General features: G+C 47.4%; 2 protein-coding genes across 4 annotated transcripts in view; both read right to left on the bottom strand.

Annotated features, from left to right (window-relative positions):
• Positions 1-14,425, bottom strand: part of KLHL11 (kelch like family member 11) — a 17,343-nt gene extending 2,918 nt beyond the window's left edge. For 2 of the 3 annotated variants that reach the window (XR_001887013.1, XR_001887014.1), the window contains exons 1-2: positions 13,502-14,425; positions 2,893-4,551 (exon numbers count right to left, since the gene is read on the bottom strand). Coding sequence is in view for 1 of the 3 variants with exons in the window: in XM_017880128.1 (XP_017735617.1) it covers positions 2,970-4,551; positions 13,502-14,046 (2,127 nt within the window). In the remaining 2 variants the exon portion in view is untranslated. Of the gene's footprint in view, positions 1-2,774; positions 4,552-13,501 lie in introns of those variants that run through there. The other variant, XM_017880128.1, reaches the window with a different exon arrangement.
• A 1,668-nt stretch (positions 14,426-16,093) lies between these two features.
• The window catches only part of ACLY (ATP citrate lyase), a 34,989-nt gene continuing 34,222 nt past the window's right edge, over positions 16,094-16,860 (bottom strand). Inside the window, exon 19 of the mRNA XM_017880228.1 lies at positions 16,094-16,110. Coding sequence (XP_017735717.1) covers positions 16,094-16,110 — 17 coding nt within the window. The remainder of the gene's footprint in view (positions 16,111-16,860) is intronic.

Raw genomic sequence — 16,860 nt, 5'->3', positions numbered from 1 at the left:
GCCGGGCGCGGTGGCTCAAGCCTGTAATCCCAGCACTTTGGGAGGCCGAGATGGGCGGATCACGAGGTCAGGAGATCGAGACCATCCTGGCTAACACGGTGAAACCCCGTCTCTACTAAAAAATACAAAAAACTAGCCGGGCAAGGTGGCGGGCGCCTGTAGTCCCAGCTACTCGGGAGGCTGAGGCAGGAGAATGGCGTAAACCCGGGAGGCGGAGCTTGCAGTGAGCTGAGATCCGGCCACTGCACTCCAGCCTGGGCGACAGAGCGAGACCCTGTCTCAAAAAAAAAAAAAAACTTTTCACCTAGGCAGGGATACTAATTTAAAAATTTCAAGTTCTTAGTATAGAGCCCAAGACCTAAAACTATTAGTCTTGCAGCAAATAGCCAAAATTTCTGGTTGTGCTTTTCTCTTTTGGTATTTGATTACTAACAAGAAGATTAACTATAATGGACTAGGGAAAAAAAAAAATTACTGCACTTGGAATTTGACTTCTAGGATGGTATTCCAAAATGTCTAAGAAGGTAAAGACAGTCCTTAAGAAACAGGATAAATCATTGGGCAGGTGGCTCATTGGGAGGCCAAGGTGGGAGGGTTGCTTGAGGAAAGGAGCTTGAGACCAGCCTGGCCAATAAGGTGAGACCTCATATCTTAAAAAAACAAAACAAAACAACAACAAAAACAAGAAAACCACATTGTAAACTGTTAGGAATCCTTTATACTAACTGAGCATTAAGAGTCAATTTGAGGGCCAGCCATGGTGGCTCACGCCTGTAATCCCAGCGCTTTGAGAGGCTGAGGTGGGAGGATCACAAGGTCAGGAGTTCGAAACCAGCCTAACCAACATGGTGAGACCCCCCCCCATCTCTATTAAAAATACAAAAATTAGCTAGGCGTGGTGGCACACGCCTGCATTCCCAGCTACTCAGGAGGCTGAAGCAGGAGAATCGCATGAGCCCGGGAGGTGGAGGTTGCAGTGAGCTGAGATTGCGCCACTCCAGCCTGAGTGACAAAGTGAGACTCTGTTTCAAAAAAAAGAAAAAGAAGTTAATTTGAGGCCAGGCGTGGTGGATCACACCTGTAATCCCAGCACCTTGGGAAGCTGACATGGGTGGATCTCCTGAGCCCAGGAGTTGGAGACCAGCCTCGGTAACATAGCGAAACCCTGTCTCTACCAAAAATACAAAAAAACATTAGCTGGGCATGGTGGTGCATGCCTGTAGTCCCAGCTACTCAGTAGGCTGAGATGGGAGGATGGCTTGTGTCCAGGAGGTGGAGGTTGTAGTGAGCCAAGATCGTACCACTGCAGTCCAACCTAGGTGACAAAGTGAGACTCCATCCCCCCACCCCCCCAAAAAAAAGAGTCAACTTGAGTGCTAACTTTTATAAAGCTCAGGAGACATAAATTAGAACAATGTATAAAACTAAATAAAATATAGCTTCAGTGATCTTTTTAATTTTTTTTTCAGACACCGTGTTTCTGTCACCCAGGGTAGTGGGGCATGATCACGGCTCACTTCACCCTCAACCTCCCCGGGCTCTGCTGATCCTCCCACCTTGGCCTCAAGTAGGAAGGACTACAGGCATGTGCCAGCTACCACACTCAGCTAATTTTTGTACTTTTTGTAGAGACAGGGTCTTGCTATGTTTCCCAGGCTGGTCTTGAACTCTTGGGCTCAAAATCTGCCCACCTCAGCCTCCCACAAAGTGCTGGGATTACAGTCATGAGCCACCGTGCCCAGCCCATAAACCTTTAAAAGCCAAAATTATGTACCCAAATTTGGTATCCTAGGCTCAGGCAAAGTTTAAAAGTGTAGGGCAACTGGATAAAATATAACAATCAGAAATAATAAGGCTTCTCTTCAGCAACATTTCTCTAAATTATGACTTCCTTCCCATTTTGAAAAAAAAAAAAAGTTTCTTGTAGAAAGGAATAATGGGTTGGGTGCGGTGGTTCACGCCTGTAATTCCAGGCACCACTGCACTCCAGCCTGGGCAACAAGAGCAAGCCTCTGCCTAAAAAAAAAAAAAAAGAAAGGAATAATGATTCTATATAATATGCATTAGAGCAAAACTTAAAATGGAAGGCATTGAGCGTCGATTGTCATAGGCATTATTTACACTCATTAACATATCCTCAAGTAATCCTGCAACTCCTGAAAAAAATTTTTAAAATTTTAAATGCCTTTGATTTCTCAGTCTACACTAATACTTTTCTTCTTAGAGAAACAAAATTCACACATGTAACTTGCTCTGTATTTAGCCAATTAGCTAAAGATCTATACTTTTGCCAACTACCCTCAGCTCAGATTGAAGGCTTAGTCTATAAACAGCTGCTAATGAAAAATATTCAAAAAAATGCATGAGCCAATCAAAAATTTCTCATCAGTCACATCTTCTAGGAATGAAAGTGGCACTTCTAGATAAACATAAGAAAATATCAATGCAAACATTCTCAAATTATCTTGCTGAAATATTGAGTGTTTTCATCCAAATTTCAGTCTCACTATTGCACATGCCTCCTGCAGATGAGGGCTCAATGCAGAAGTCAGATCTTGCCAAAACCAATCATTTCATAAAAAATCAAAAAGAATATCAAAGTAAATGTGCAAATAAAATTGGTGCTTAACGCATGTTCAAAACATAAGTCCCCAAGACAAAGGAGTTACAACTCAATTGGCAGGAAAACACTTAAGCAACTACACCTGATTTTCCCACTTGTCCTTAGTAAGATCTTACTTAGCTAGCACAAACAAACAAACCAAAGACAAAAATTGCAAGCTAACAAAATGACCATGTATTGAACTGAGTCTCCCATTCTTTAGTTTTTAACTGTATTTCCTTTATATGGGGTAATAATCGGTTCATGTAGAAAATAAGTTATCGACATACTTTTTCAAGTAACAGCCTGGATATCTTCAGCTTCACGAAACGGGTATAACAGTTTTAATTGGCACGCTTGAGAGAAACTAGCATTCTATCTGAGAGCTTGGCACTCGCCGCATGTTCAGGGCGTGACGATGTATCTCTTGCATCTGTCTGATGCGGTCCTTCTGCCACATCAGGTTTTGAGGCATAGGATATCTCTGTGTGCCATGCAAGTACCGGTATGGGATCCTCACATGACAAGCAGTGGCTCTACAACGAGGTTGTGGCATAGGAGGAAGAAGCATCCACCTCTTCCTCTCAGCACAGTATCGGTAGGCTTCTTTCCGATACTGTTTATCAATATCATCACTGTTTTTCCAGCCTCCTATAATGAAGACATCATCTTTGTAATAGCAAATTGCTGCTCCTTCGATGCTTAGGACTTCTGGAGGCAAGCTTTCAAGGATCTCATCAGACACTTGGCTGGCAATTTTTCTTACTGCTTCTTCGTTTTCTAAACAATAACTCTTGGGACAACATGATGCTGTCTGATAAAAGTTTGAATTGACCACAGACATTTGGAAAAAGCAGTAATTGTCAATAAGGGGCAAAGATTCCACATCTTGCCACTGTCGAGTCTCTGTATCATAGCAAGTAATTACAGCCTTTAATCCATCTTCAGTGTCCCGGTCTACAGGAGTGCGGGCGGCAATGTATACAAACCGGTCTTCAATGGCTAGTGCTTTGACATCTCGAAGAATCTTTGGTGCCGATTCCAAGTTGTGCCATTTATCAAGCTCAGGATTATAAACAGTCACATCTTTAAAACCAGGACTAAAGTTGCCATGTCCTCCAATGCTATAGAGCTTCCCTTTGACTTCTGTTAGTCCAAAAGAATGCTTTCTTGTCATCAGACTACAAACATGTTCCCAAGTATTCAAATTTGGGCTATACCTTTCAACAGTTTTAGCAAACCCTGGCTCCATTGATCCAGCAACATACACGTAGGATTCTGTTACTGCAACAGCATGTCCATCGAGGTGATTATGAATATGTGGCAGGTTTACCCATCTGTCCTCATCAACAAAATATCCCACACATTCACTTAAATAGTCCCCTCCTTCTGACACACCTCCAATAACCATGATCACATCCATGTTTTGCCCATAACGAGGCAATAGTGAGACATGAGAAGTGGGGTGCTGGCATGTGCCCGATTGTATATTCTCAGCTCTCAGAGCATGTCTCTCCACTGCGTCAGCCACCAACTTGACACAAACTTCATTATTGGCTACCAGCCTCTCTGGTTTGACATGTCGAGTAAGGTAGGTAGGTTTCATCTGGGACAACCTGAGCAATTTAAAAAGTTCTTCAAAGTATCTCTCTCTCTCTTCAGCATTTCTCTGAACCCATTTCAAAACGGTTTCAAAGAGAACCTCTTCAGAATCAACTGTAATTTCCAAATCTGAAAGCCAGTCTCTAATGAGATGGAAAGGTAACGTATAAAATTCTTCATCCTGAATCACTTTGTGGAAATTTCTCCGTATCATATCAGCAGCCTTCAGAGCAAGTTGGCTCAGGGTGTACATGTGGGCTAAGCTATGAATTGCCACACAATTTGAGAGATGAAGTTTTTTCTTGAGAAATTCTCCACAAAATTCTTTTAAACGAATGAGTAGGAACCTAAAATCAAGAAAAGAGAAAAGATTAATTTTCAAATGTGCATATTTTATGTGGTTACTTTTTTGTTTTTTCAGACAGGGTCTCACTCTGCCACCCAGGCTGGAGTGTAGTGGTGTGATCTCGGCTCACTACAACCTCTACCTCTTGGGTTCCAGCAATTCTCCTGCCTCAGCTTCCTGAGTTGCTGGGGTGTGCCACCACGTCCAGCTAATTTTTGTATTTTTAGTAGAGACAAGGTTTCACCATATTGGCCAGGCTGGTCTAGAACTCCTGACCTCACAGTGATCTGCCCACCTCGGCCTCCCAAAGTGCTGGGATTACAGGTGTGAGCCACTGTGCCTGGCCGTGGCCTACATTAAAAAATATATATATATATTATTATTTTTTTGTAGAGACAGGGTCTCCCTATATTGTCTACACTGGTCTTGAACTCCTTGCTTTAAGCAATCCTCCTGCTTCTGCTTCCCAAAGTGTTTGGGATTACAGGTGTGAGCCACCACACCCAGCGTATGGTCACATTTTGAGAGCATCTAAATTATACATATTGAAATAGTTAATCTCACTTTATACACAAAATCTGAAACAAACAAACAAACACCACCAAATTAGAAAATATTGTGCTGGAAAAGTATGTTTAAAAGCACAGACAGGCTAGGCACAGGGGCTCACATCTATAATCCCAGCACTTTGGGAAGCTGAGGATCGCTTGAGCCAGGAGTTCAAGACCAGCCTGGGAAACATGGCAAAACCAAGTCTCTTAAAAAAAGGCACATGGCCGGGCGCAGTGGCTCACACCTGTAATCTAGGACTTTGGGAGGCTGAGGCAGGCAGATCACTTGAGGTCAGGAGTTTGAGACCAGGCTGGCCAACAACATGGTGAAACCCTGTCTCTAATAAAAATACAAAAATTAGCTGGGCATGGTGGGGAGCACCTGTAATCCCAGCTACTTGGGAGGCTGAGGCAGGAGAATCACTTGAATCCGGGAGGCAGAGGTTGTAGGGCGCTGAGATTGCGCCACTGCACTCCAGGTTGGGTGACAGAGCAAGACTCTGTCTCAAAACAAACAAACAAACAAACAAAAACAACAAAAAAAGCACATATAGAACTGGGCATGGAGATGCATGCCTGTAGTCTCAGCTACTCAGGAGGCTTAGGCAAGAGGATTGGCTGAGGTCAGGAGTTCAAGGCTGCAGTAAGCTATAATCGTGCCTGTGAATAGCCACTGCACTCCAGCCTGGGCAACACAGGAAGACTGTCTCTTAAAAAAAAGCATATATAGGCCGGGTGCAGTGGTTCACACCTGTAATCTCAGCACTCTGGGAGGCCAAGGCAGGCAGATCATGAGGTCAGGAGTTCGAAACCAGCCTGGCCAACATGGTGAAACTTCGTCTCTACTAAAAATACAAAAAAATTAGCTGGGAGTGGTGGCAGGCGACTGTAATCCTAGCAACTCCAGAGGCTGAGGCAGGAGAATGGCTTGAACTCGGGAGGCAGCGGTTGCAGTGAGCTGAGATCGTGCCACTGTACTCCAGCCTAGGCAATACAGCGAGACTCTGTCTCAAGAAAAAAAATAAATAAAAGCATATATAAAAATCTTATTTATACATAAAATATAAAGTATTATTTATATTAGTTTATATAATTACATATAATATATGTGAAACACATACATACACACACACATATACATACATAAAAACACAAAATAGAGTTTTTATTTTAAGAGACAGGGTTTCACTATGCTGCACTGGCTATTCACAGGTGCGATCACAGTGCGCTACAGCCCCAAACTCCTGGGCTCAAGCAATCCTTCTGCCTCAGCTTCCAGAGTAGCAAGGACTACAGGCACAAGCCACTGTGTCCGGCTGGAGGTTTTTCCTTTTTTTTTTTGAGACAGAGTTTCGCTCTTGTTGCCCAAGCTGGAGTGCAATGGCATGATCTTGGCTCACTGCAACCTCTGCCTCCTGGGTTCAAGCGATACTCCTGCCTCAATCTCCCGAGTAGCTAGGATTACAGGCGCATGCCACCATGTCTGGCTAATTTCTTGTATTTTCAGTAGAAACGGGGTTTCACCATGTTTGCCAGGCTGGTCTCAAACTCCTTACCTCAGGTGATCCACCTGCCTTGCCTTCCCAAAGTGCTGGGGTTACAGGCCTGAGCCACCACGCCCAGCCACACACTTTATTTTCACTTTAATTTGTCCTTGGCAAAGGCAAATCCCTATCTAAATTTGTCTTTGCCATCCTTCCCTAATTCCTTGCTAGTCACCAGCCTCTCTCTCTCTCTCTCTCTTTTTTTTGAGACAGATCAGATTCTCACTGTTACCCAGGCTGGAGTGCAGTGGTGCAATCATGGCTCACTGCAGCCTCGACCTCCTGGGCTCAAGTGATTCTCCCACCTTAACTTCCCAAGTTGCTGGGACTACAGAACACGCCACCACACCCAGATATATATATATATATTTTTCCCCCCGAGATGGAGTTTCGCTCTTACTGCCCAGGCTGGAGTGCAATGGCGCAATCTTGGCTCACTGCAACCTCTGCCTCCTGGGTTCAAGCGATTCTCCTGCCTCAGTCTCCCTAGTAGCTAGGATTATAGGCACCTGCCACCACGTCCAGCTAATTTTTTGTATTTTTAGAGACAGGGTTTCATCATGTTCACCAGGCTGGTCTCGAACTCTTGACCTCAGGTGATCCACCCATCTCGGCCTCCAAAGTGCTGGGATTACAGGCGTGAGTCACTGCGCCTGGCCACCCAGATAATTTTTTTTGGTGTATTTTTTTTTTTGAGACAAGGTTTTGCCATATTAGCCAGACTGGTCTCAAACTCCTGAGCTCAAGCAATCTGCCTACTTTAGTGCTGAGATTACAGGTATGAGCCACCAGGCCCAGCCCACCAGTCTCTTCTTAAATGAAACAGGGTCTCAGTGAAGGGACTTTATGGTATAAAGAAACAGCCAGGCAGGAACTTCTCAGGGGGTCTGTTCGGTCAGATATCAGAAGGAAGGCCCCCCCCCCCGACCCCTTACTCAGATCTAGGCTTTCTGCTAGAGGTTTTATTTTATTTTAAAAATTTTCTCCAAGATCACAGATTCAAGTTGCCCTGAATATATACTCCCTGTGTTGGAGACAGTTTTTAATCTCATCACCAGAGCTTTTTCTTTGGGCAGCCAGAGGGGATGGGGTACTGAGATTTGTCCTGAACTGGGTTCTCATCAAAGCAGGGATACAAAGCAAACTCAAACACCTGAAGAAGCAGAAAACAAAACAAAAACACAACAAAAAAACATGTGTAGGGTTGAGCGCAGTGGATCAGGCCGGGTGCAGTGGCTTAGGCCTGTAATCCCAACACTTTGGGAGACCGAGGCAGGAGGATCATTTGAGGTCAGGAGTTTGAGACCAGCCTGGCTAACATGGTGAAATCTTGTCACTACTAAAACTACAAAAAGTAGGCCAGGCGTGGTGGCTCACGCCTGTAATCCCAGCACTTTGGGAGGCCGAGGTGGGTGGATCACCTGAGGTCAGGAGTTTGAGACCAGCCTGGCCAACATGATGAAACCCCATTTCTACTAAAAATACAAAAAATTAGCTGGGCATGGTTGGCAGGTGCCTATAATCCTGGCTACTAGGGAGGCTGAGGCAGGAGAATTGCTTGAACTCAGGAGGTGGAGATTGCAGTAAGCCGAGATCACGCCACTGCACTCCAGTGACAGAATGAGACGCTATCTCAAAACAAAAAACAAATAAAAATTAGCTGGACGTGGTGGTGTGCGTCTGTTATTCCAGCTACTCAGGAGCCTGAGGCACAAGAATTGCCTGAACCTGGGGCAGAGGTTGCAGTGAGCTGAGATCATGCCACACTGCACTCCATCCCGGGTGACACAGTAAGACTCGGCTCCAAACAAAACAAAACGTGTAGGTTAAAAAACAAAGGAAAGTGATTTGGATGTAGTTGACTAAATATTGTCTGCTCACCTAAATCCATTTAAAGTTTACTTAAAAAAAAAACCATAATGTTTCAGACAAATTCATAAATCTGGCAGCTATCAGCCTGAGGATAGCCAATTTGAGACCACTGCTCTAAAAGACTAAGTCCCCAGAACAGAGAAGAACCTTAAACAAGAATCACTTCATTGGTTCAGGCCTCTCTCAATTCAGTAACCATTTATTATTAGTGACTGTGCTTAGTAACTGTCTTAACTATGATATGAAAATGAATAAGGCAGGCTCCCTCCACCCTTTTAAGAGAACATATCATCTTAGAGATAAAGCAAAGACAAAGGGATATAGTGGCTCCCAGACATGTCTGGGTGCCAGTGTCACCTGATTCCTGGGCTCCTAGTTTTAGCAGGCACTCCAGGTAATTCGGAGACAAATTCCTGTAGGTGTCTCGAAAAAATGCTCTATGAAAATAGCTGTCATACACTAGGCATCTGTCATGTGAGGGGCATCGTGCACATCCTATTATTATGTTTCTGATCCTTACAAGTGTCCAGTGAGGCAGGCATGATCATCAACAGACATATGTATTTAGGGGTTGGTGGGCGGGGAGGGTCCTGCCTCAGAGTTGATGGGAAGATTAAATGTGATGGTTGCAGAGCACTTTGAACAGTGCCTGACAAGCTATTGGCTTAGCTGCTGATAGATGGAGAGAAGTTAAGAGTTTTAGTAAAATGCCTGGAGTATCCTCTCCTCTCCTCTAACTCCCCAATAGAGCAGGGGCAAATCTGACAAACTCAAGATGATATGACAGAATCAAACATAGCTTTGAGTGAGTGCAATGACCCTTTTCTACCCATTTTCATGCAACAAACCTGTCTCCCTCAGAGCTATGCCCATCCCACTCCACCTTCTCATTGATGACCCAGCCTCTTGAGAAAACAGAGACAATCAAGCAGGAACTTCATCTTCCCACCACCCTATCCACCAGCAGTTGTACCCTAAACTTTGCAGTCCAACTGTTCCAATTTTAATATGGATTCTACACTGAAGAATAACCAGAATATTTCACCCCAAAATATACTTATTTGACATATTCAGAGGGGCCGAAACCACAGGAATAGCTTTGAAGAGCTAGCTGTCTTTTGTGGGGAGATTTGCATCTGCAAAGAAAATCCACATTAATGAGGTAAACAGCAAGGAAAACAGGGATGCAAAAGGCTTTCTCTGGGGCCCCCCCCCCCCCACTCAGATCGAGGAAAGATGCACTCAGGAAAAACTAAGGAGGCGAAGGTCTGACACTTTAAAGATCTGACAGAAACTTTTCCCACAGGCTACATCCAGTTTTTCTGACAGCTGCTGCCTGTGAGGTTTCACCGGCATAACAGGACAGCCTGTGCTTGCCAAGCTTTCTCCTCTCCTGGCTCTCCCATAACCTGTCTTGATGCATTCCAAACCCCTATTCTTTCTATAACCACAGAATAGTATAAAAACTTCAGTCACCCTTAGAGTTTTCATATTTTGTATGACTCTCGAGCACAAATGTGCCTGTAATAATCTGCTATGGTTTTCTCTGCCCTATATAACCTGTCTTTTATTATAAGAATGTCAGCTGTGGCCGGGCACGGTGGCTCACGCCTGTAATCTCAACACTTTGGGATGCCAAGGCGGGCAGATCACGAGGTCAGGAGTTCGAGACCAGCCTGGCCAACACAGTGAAACCCCGTTTCTACTGAAAATACAAAATTAGCTGGGCGTGGTGGCAGATGCCTGTAATCCCAGCTACTTGGGAGGCTGAGGCAGGAGAATGGCTTGAACCCAGGAGGCAGAGGTTGCGTGAGCCGAGATTGCACCATTGCACTACAGCCTGGGAAACAAAAGAACCCCTTTACCAAAAAAAAAAAAAAAAAAAAAGAATGTCAGCTGTGACCCCTTTATGAAGGGGAGGAAAGGGATCACCCCTCTTCCACTCCGGCAGTTCCCTTCTTGGTTGCAAGGACTTTACTCCTGCAATTATTTTCCCCTGCTCCTGTAACACCAATTACTCATCTTCTACTGAATTATTTTCAGCAGCACACAGACATGCTCTAGTATCTCTTACCTTGGTGGGACTGTCCCCCAAAACATTTACACATGTGTACCATTTTTCTGATCCTCTTTATAAAGCAAGGCTTAACTAGCTCTTGTCAATGGCATCTCTGACCTGCAACCATCACTTATGGGTTGACAGAGGTGACACGATTGGCTGCTCCCTCCTTGATATCTTTCCTTTCTACGTTTCCATGAGATCAATCTCCTCTTTAAGATTCTTTTCTTTTTTTGAAACCAAGTCTCACTCGGTCGCCCAGGCTGGGATGCAGTGGCGCGATCTCAGCTCACTGCAACCTCCACCTCCTGGGTTCAAGCAATTCTCCTGCCTCAGCCTCCGGAGTAGTTGGGATTACAGGAACCTGCCACCACACCCTGCTAATTTTTGTATTTTTTTGAGATGGAGTCTCGCTCTGTCGCCCAGGCTGGAGTGCAGTGGCATGATCTCAGCTCACTGCAATCTCCACCTCCTGGGTTCACACCATTCTCCTGCCTCAGCCTCCTGAGTAGCTGGGACTATAGACTCCCACCACCACACCCGGCTAATTTTTTTTTTCAGTAGAGTCGGGGTTTCACCATGTTAGCCAGGATGGTCTCGATCTCCTGACCTTGTGATCCGCCTGCCTCGGCCTCCCAAAGTGCTGGGATTAGAGGCGTAAGCCACCGCGCCCGGTCTAACTTTTGTATTTTTAGTAGAGATGGGGTTTCATCATGCTGGCCAGGCTGGTCTCGAACTCCTGACCTCAAATGATCCATTTGCCTTGGCCTCCCAAAGTGCTGGGATTACAGGCGTGAGCCACCTCGCCCAGCCGGCTATTTTACATTCTAGAGAACCCTGGGGCTCAGTCTTGCCTACCCTCTCCCTGCTACCCCTTTTCTATGTATACTCCCTAAGTAATACCATTCAGTCCCAAGGCTTTTAGCTACCATTTATATGCTAATTTTCCCCAATCTGTATCTCTAGCGCCCAGGGGCTTCCCAGGGATCTCCTTAACCAAATCCAAAAACTGCTCTTACTCCCAAACCTGCTCTTCTGGAATCTTCCACATCTTTATAATTCCATCCTTCCTATTGCTTGGGTCAAAAAGGTAGCAGTCTTTTCCCTTATACCCCACATCAAATAATCAGCAAATTCATCTCATCTACCTTCAAAATATATCTGGAACCAGAGCACTTCTCATCACCTTTACTTCTCCCTCCTCAATCGAAGCCTCCACCACCACTGCCACAACCTCCTACACTAGTCTCTCTGCGTCTGCCCTTGGTGCCCCCTCCTCCCCAATGCCACATCCTTTGTTCTTTTTTTTGAGACAGTCTCGCTCTGTCAGCCAGACTGAAGTGCAGTGGCGCAATCTCGGCTTACTGCAACCTCAGCCTCCCGCCTCCCAGTCTCAAGCGATTCTTGTGCCTCAGCCTCCCCTACAGCTGGGATTACAGGCATGCCACCATGCCCGGCTAATTTTTGCATGTTTAGTAGAGACGGGGGTTTCACCATGTTGGCCAGGCTGGTGTCGAACTCCTTACCTCAAGCATCCACCCACCTCAGCCTCTCAAAGTGATGAGATTATAGGCATGGGCCACCGGGCCTGGCCGCCACATCCTTTTTTCAACACAGCACTATTCATCAAATCAGACTGCATCATTCCTCTACCCCAAACATTCCCATTTCAATCAGAGTAAAAGCTCATGTCCTTCCACAGACCATCAAGGCCCTATGGGATCTGGATCCATGCCCATTACCATCCTGAGGCTTCTCCTGTTCCTCTCACCCTGCATCCCTTTGATACAGCCACACTGGCTCCCCGCTGTTCTCTAACATACAGACAAGCTCCACCTCAGAGCCTCTGTACTTGTGTCCCCTACCTGACACAGTCTACCTTATCTCCTTTGGTTCTTAGCAAAACGTCTTCTTCATAGGGCATTCTCTATCCACGCAATTTGACAAACACTGCCTCTCCCCCAGCACTTTCTATGTACTCCCCCCATGCTTTATTTTTCATCAGTGATAACAATCATCCAACAGGCTACATACACTTAACAATCATCCAACAGGATATACATTTTACTTATTTACCGTCTATCTACCAACGTAAGTGCGATAAGGAAAAGGACTTTTGTCTGTTTTGATCACTGCTGAAACCCTAGCACCTTAGAATCCCGCATCTGAGCTGATGCGTAATCGGCGCTCAACAGGCATTTTTGTTAAGGAATCTGTAAAATGATAATTGCCAAAACAAATGCCTCTCCATCTCTATAAACGGTATTACTTGCCTTCTAACCAGTCTCTGGAGCATTCCTGCTCCCTACAATCCGTTTACCACAGTGGCAGAATAATACTAAAATATTTAAATCAGATCATTTATTTACCCAGCTTCCTATCACACTCAGTGAAATCCAAGCTCCTTATTCAAACGCATCTCACGCATTCTTCTCCCCTTCATCCACCAGATCCAGCCTCACTAGACTGTATTTTAATTCTCTTCTCTAAGCCAAACTGGATCCTGCCTGAGGGCCTTTGCGCTGTCTGGAATATTCATTCCCCATCTTTGCACGGTCAGTTATTTTTTGACATTCAGAGGTCGGTCTAAGTGTCACCTCCTCAGAAAGGTCTTTATTCAATCCCTAGCCTTTCACTCCTTTTGAACGTCAGCACAACACTTACCACATACTGACTTTCCTTTCCATCACTTTTGTCCCACCACCTAGTATCTGAGCTCCTTGGGCGCGAGACGCGACCTGACGGTGCATCCTCCTCGCCCACCGCGGTTGGCTGCCCCCCCAGCAGGCGCTCAGCGAGTGTGAACCCAATGCGTTCACTCAGGACTCGCGAGCTGCCGTGGCAGGCACTGCCCTCCCCTCCGCCGGCGAGCATCTCCCCCTCTCCGCGCCCGCTGCCGTCCATGCTCCCGCCCCCCTCGCCTACCTGTCGGCCAACTCCAGCACCTCGTGCACGCTGCCCGTGCTGACGCGGATGCGCCCGGTGTACATGTACTCGATAACGGCTTCCACAGTGTCGGGTTCGGGCCCCGGCTCGGAGCTCCACTTGCGCATCTCCACCCGTCCCGAGCGGGACTCGGAAAACTGGCCCGAGAGCAGGGGCGTGAAGTACTCGGTGGCGGCAGCCAGTACCGAGCGGTGGGCCCGGAACTCGCGGCCTCCAGCCCCGCCGAAGCACAGGGTAATGTCGCAGAAGAGGCCCTGGCGTCGCTGCTCGTTCTGCCGCCAGGACAGCTCTGAACAGTGTGAGCTGCACTCGAAATCCTCGGCTTCTGGGCCCGGATCGCCCCCGCTCGCCTCCATTGCAGAGATCCCTGGCCCAGGCCCGAAGTCCACGGTGCCACTGCCTCGGACCTCGGCGGCTAGCCCTGCCGAGCCGGCAGCGGCCGTCTCCATGCTCTCCATCTCCAGCACCTGAAGAGATGCAGCCGCGGCCGCCGCCGCCGCCGCCGCCACAGCCGCAGCCGCCATCTTGACGCTGCCGCGCCCGGCCTCCGCAGCCTAGGAACTATGCGGCCGTTTGGTGCGACACAGAGGGATTCTGGGATTAAATAGTGCGCGCGGGGCGGAGCCGGGTAGCCCGGGGGCCGCGCATGCGCCGCCTCGCCTCCAGCAGCCCTGCCTGCCTTGGTGAGGTTAGGCTGTAACTGTAGCATGGTCGGGACGACTTCGCCCCAGGCCTCCCCACGAGGATGTCGGTGCGAAGATGGCTGGCTCCTTTTCCTTAGTGGGTAGCATGCTCTCTGCAGTCATTTTGTCGAGTAAAAGCCACCTAGACCATCACCTGTTGTTAAAGCCTTGAGTGGCAATACAGGATTTTTATAAGATCTAGCCTCAGCTAGGTGGATGAGGGATGAATGAGTTACTTGTTATCCTTTTTTGTTGTTGTTGTTGTTGTTTTGTTTGTTTTTGAGACGGAGTCTCTCTCTGTCGCCCAGGATGGAGTGCAGTGGCGTGCTGCCCGGGTTCAAGCGATTCTCGTGCCTCAGCCTCCCGAGTAGCTGGGACTACAGGCGCCTGTCACCACACCCAGTTAATTTTTTGTGTTTTTAATAGAGACGGGGTTTCACCGTGTTAGTCAGGATGGTCTCTATCTCCTGACCTCATTACAGGCGTGAGCCACCGCGCCCGGCCACCTAATTTATTTTCTTTTATTTATTTATTTATTTATTTATTTATTTATTTATTTTGAGACGGAGTCTTGCCCTGTCTCCCAGGCTGGAGTGCAGTGCCGCCATCTCGGCTCACTGCAAGCTCGGCCTCCTGCGTTCACGCCATTCTCCTGCCTCAGCCTCTCCGAGTAGCTGGGACTACGGGCGCCCGCCACCACGCCTGGCTAATTTTTTGTATTTTTAGTAGAGACAGGGTTTCACCGTGTTAGCCAGGATAGTCTCGATCTCCTGACCTCGTGATCCGCCTGCCTTGGCCTCCCAAAGTGCTGGGATTACAGACGTGAGCCGCCGCGTCCGGCCCCCTATTTTAATTTATAAACACGGGAATATTGCCTAATTTGTAAGCCCACGGTGAGGATTCAATGAGATGATACTGAAGCCAAGCGTTCTGCATAGTGCTTTGGTTCATAGCCAATGATCAGTATATACTTGTTGAAAAGATCAATTTAAAAGGCACTTTTGGGCCAGGAGCGGTGGCTCACGCCTATAATCCCAACACTTTGGGAGCCCGAGGTGGACGGACCATCTGAGCCCAGGAGTTCCTGACTAGCCTGGACAACATGGCGAAATCCCGTCTCTAATAAAAATTCGAAAATTAGCTGGGAACGGTGGCGGGCGCCTGTAACCCCGGTGCTTTGGGAGGCCGAGGCGGGCGGATCACTTGAGGTCAGCAGTTGGAGACCAGCCTGGCCAACGTGGTGAAATCCCATCTCTACTTAAAAATACAAAAATTAGCCGGGCGTGGTGGTGGGCACCTGTAATCCTAGCTACTCGGGAGGCTGAGGCAGGGAGAATAGCTTGAACCCGGGAGGCGGAGGTTGCAGTGAGCAGAGATCGAGCCACTGTACTCCAGCCTGGGCGACAGAGATCCTGTCTCAAAAATAAAATAAACCGGGTGAGGTGACTCACACCTGTAATCCCAGCACTTTGGGAGGCCGAGGCAGGTGGATCACGCACGAGGTCAGGAGTTTGAGACCAGCCTGACCAATATGGTGAAACCCCATCTCTACTAAATATACAAAAATTAGGTGGGTGTGGTGGCACGTGCTTGTAATCCCAGCTACTCGGGAGGCTGAGGCAGGAGAATTGCTTGAACCTGGGAGGCGGAGGTTGCAGTGAGCCGAGATCGTGCCACTGTACTCCAGCTTGGCAACAGAGGGAGACTCCATCTCAAAAATAAAAAAATAAGTAAATAAATGTCACTTGGGGATTTTAGACAAGGGAGTGGCTCAATTCAATGGGTTTAAAAAATTCACTAGTGGCTGTGTGGAGAATGCAGTGTAGGTGACAAAGGGGGAAATAGCCAACCAGACGTGGACAGATGAGAGTGAAAGTTGAAGGGTCAATCAACAAGACTTGGCAACTGGAGAGGGTAGAGGAAAGGGTGGCTTCCAAGCTTTTGGCCCGAGTACCTGGGTAGCGCTTTGGTTACCATTCACTCAGGGAGGGGTATAGATTTAGGGGAGGAAATAAGTGGGCTTTGGAGGTTCTTGATGCTAGTGTTTTATTTTTTGAAAAGGTAGATGAGAACTTTTAAAACCACATATACTGAAAGTATCAGTACAGTTCAGGCCAGGCACAGTGGCTCATGCCTGTAACAGCACTTTGGAGGCCACGGAGGATGGATTGCTTGAGTCCACAAAAAATACAAAAGTTTGCCTAGGGTGGTGGTGCGCTCCTGTAGTCCCAGCTACTTGGGAGGCTGAAGTGGGAGGATTGCTTGAGCCCAGGAGATGGAGGCTGCAGTGAGCTGTGATGGTGACACTGTACTTCAGCCCTGGGGCAACAGAGTGAGATCCTGTCTGGAAAAGAGTATAGTTAGAAAGGAGGCCGGGCGCGGTGGCTCAAGCCTGTAATCCCAGCACTTTGGGAGGCCGAGACGGGCGGATCACAAGGTCAGGAGATCGAGACCATCCTGGCAAACACAGTGAAACCCCGTCTCTACTAAAAAATACAAAAAACTAGCCGGGCGAGGTGGCGGGCGCTTGTAGTCCCAGCTACTTGGGAGGCTGAGGCAGGAGAATGGCGGGAACCCGGGAGGGGAAGCTTGCAGTGAGCTGAGATCTGGCCACTGCACTCCAGCCTGGGTGACAGAGCAAGACTCCACCTCAAA

This window comes from Rhinopithecus bieti, unplaced genomic scaffold, assembly GCF_001698545.2.
Source record: "Rhinopithecus bieti isolate Rb0 unplaced genomic scaffold, ASM169854v2 scaffold_11744, whole genome shotgun sequence".
Classification (NCBI taxonomy): domain Eukaryota; kingdom Metazoa; phylum Chordata; class Mammalia; order Primates; family Cercopithecidae; genus Rhinopithecus; species Rhinopithecus bieti.
Note: the sequence above shows the minus strand (reverse complement) of the source record. Positions and strands in the feature narration are given on the sequence as shown.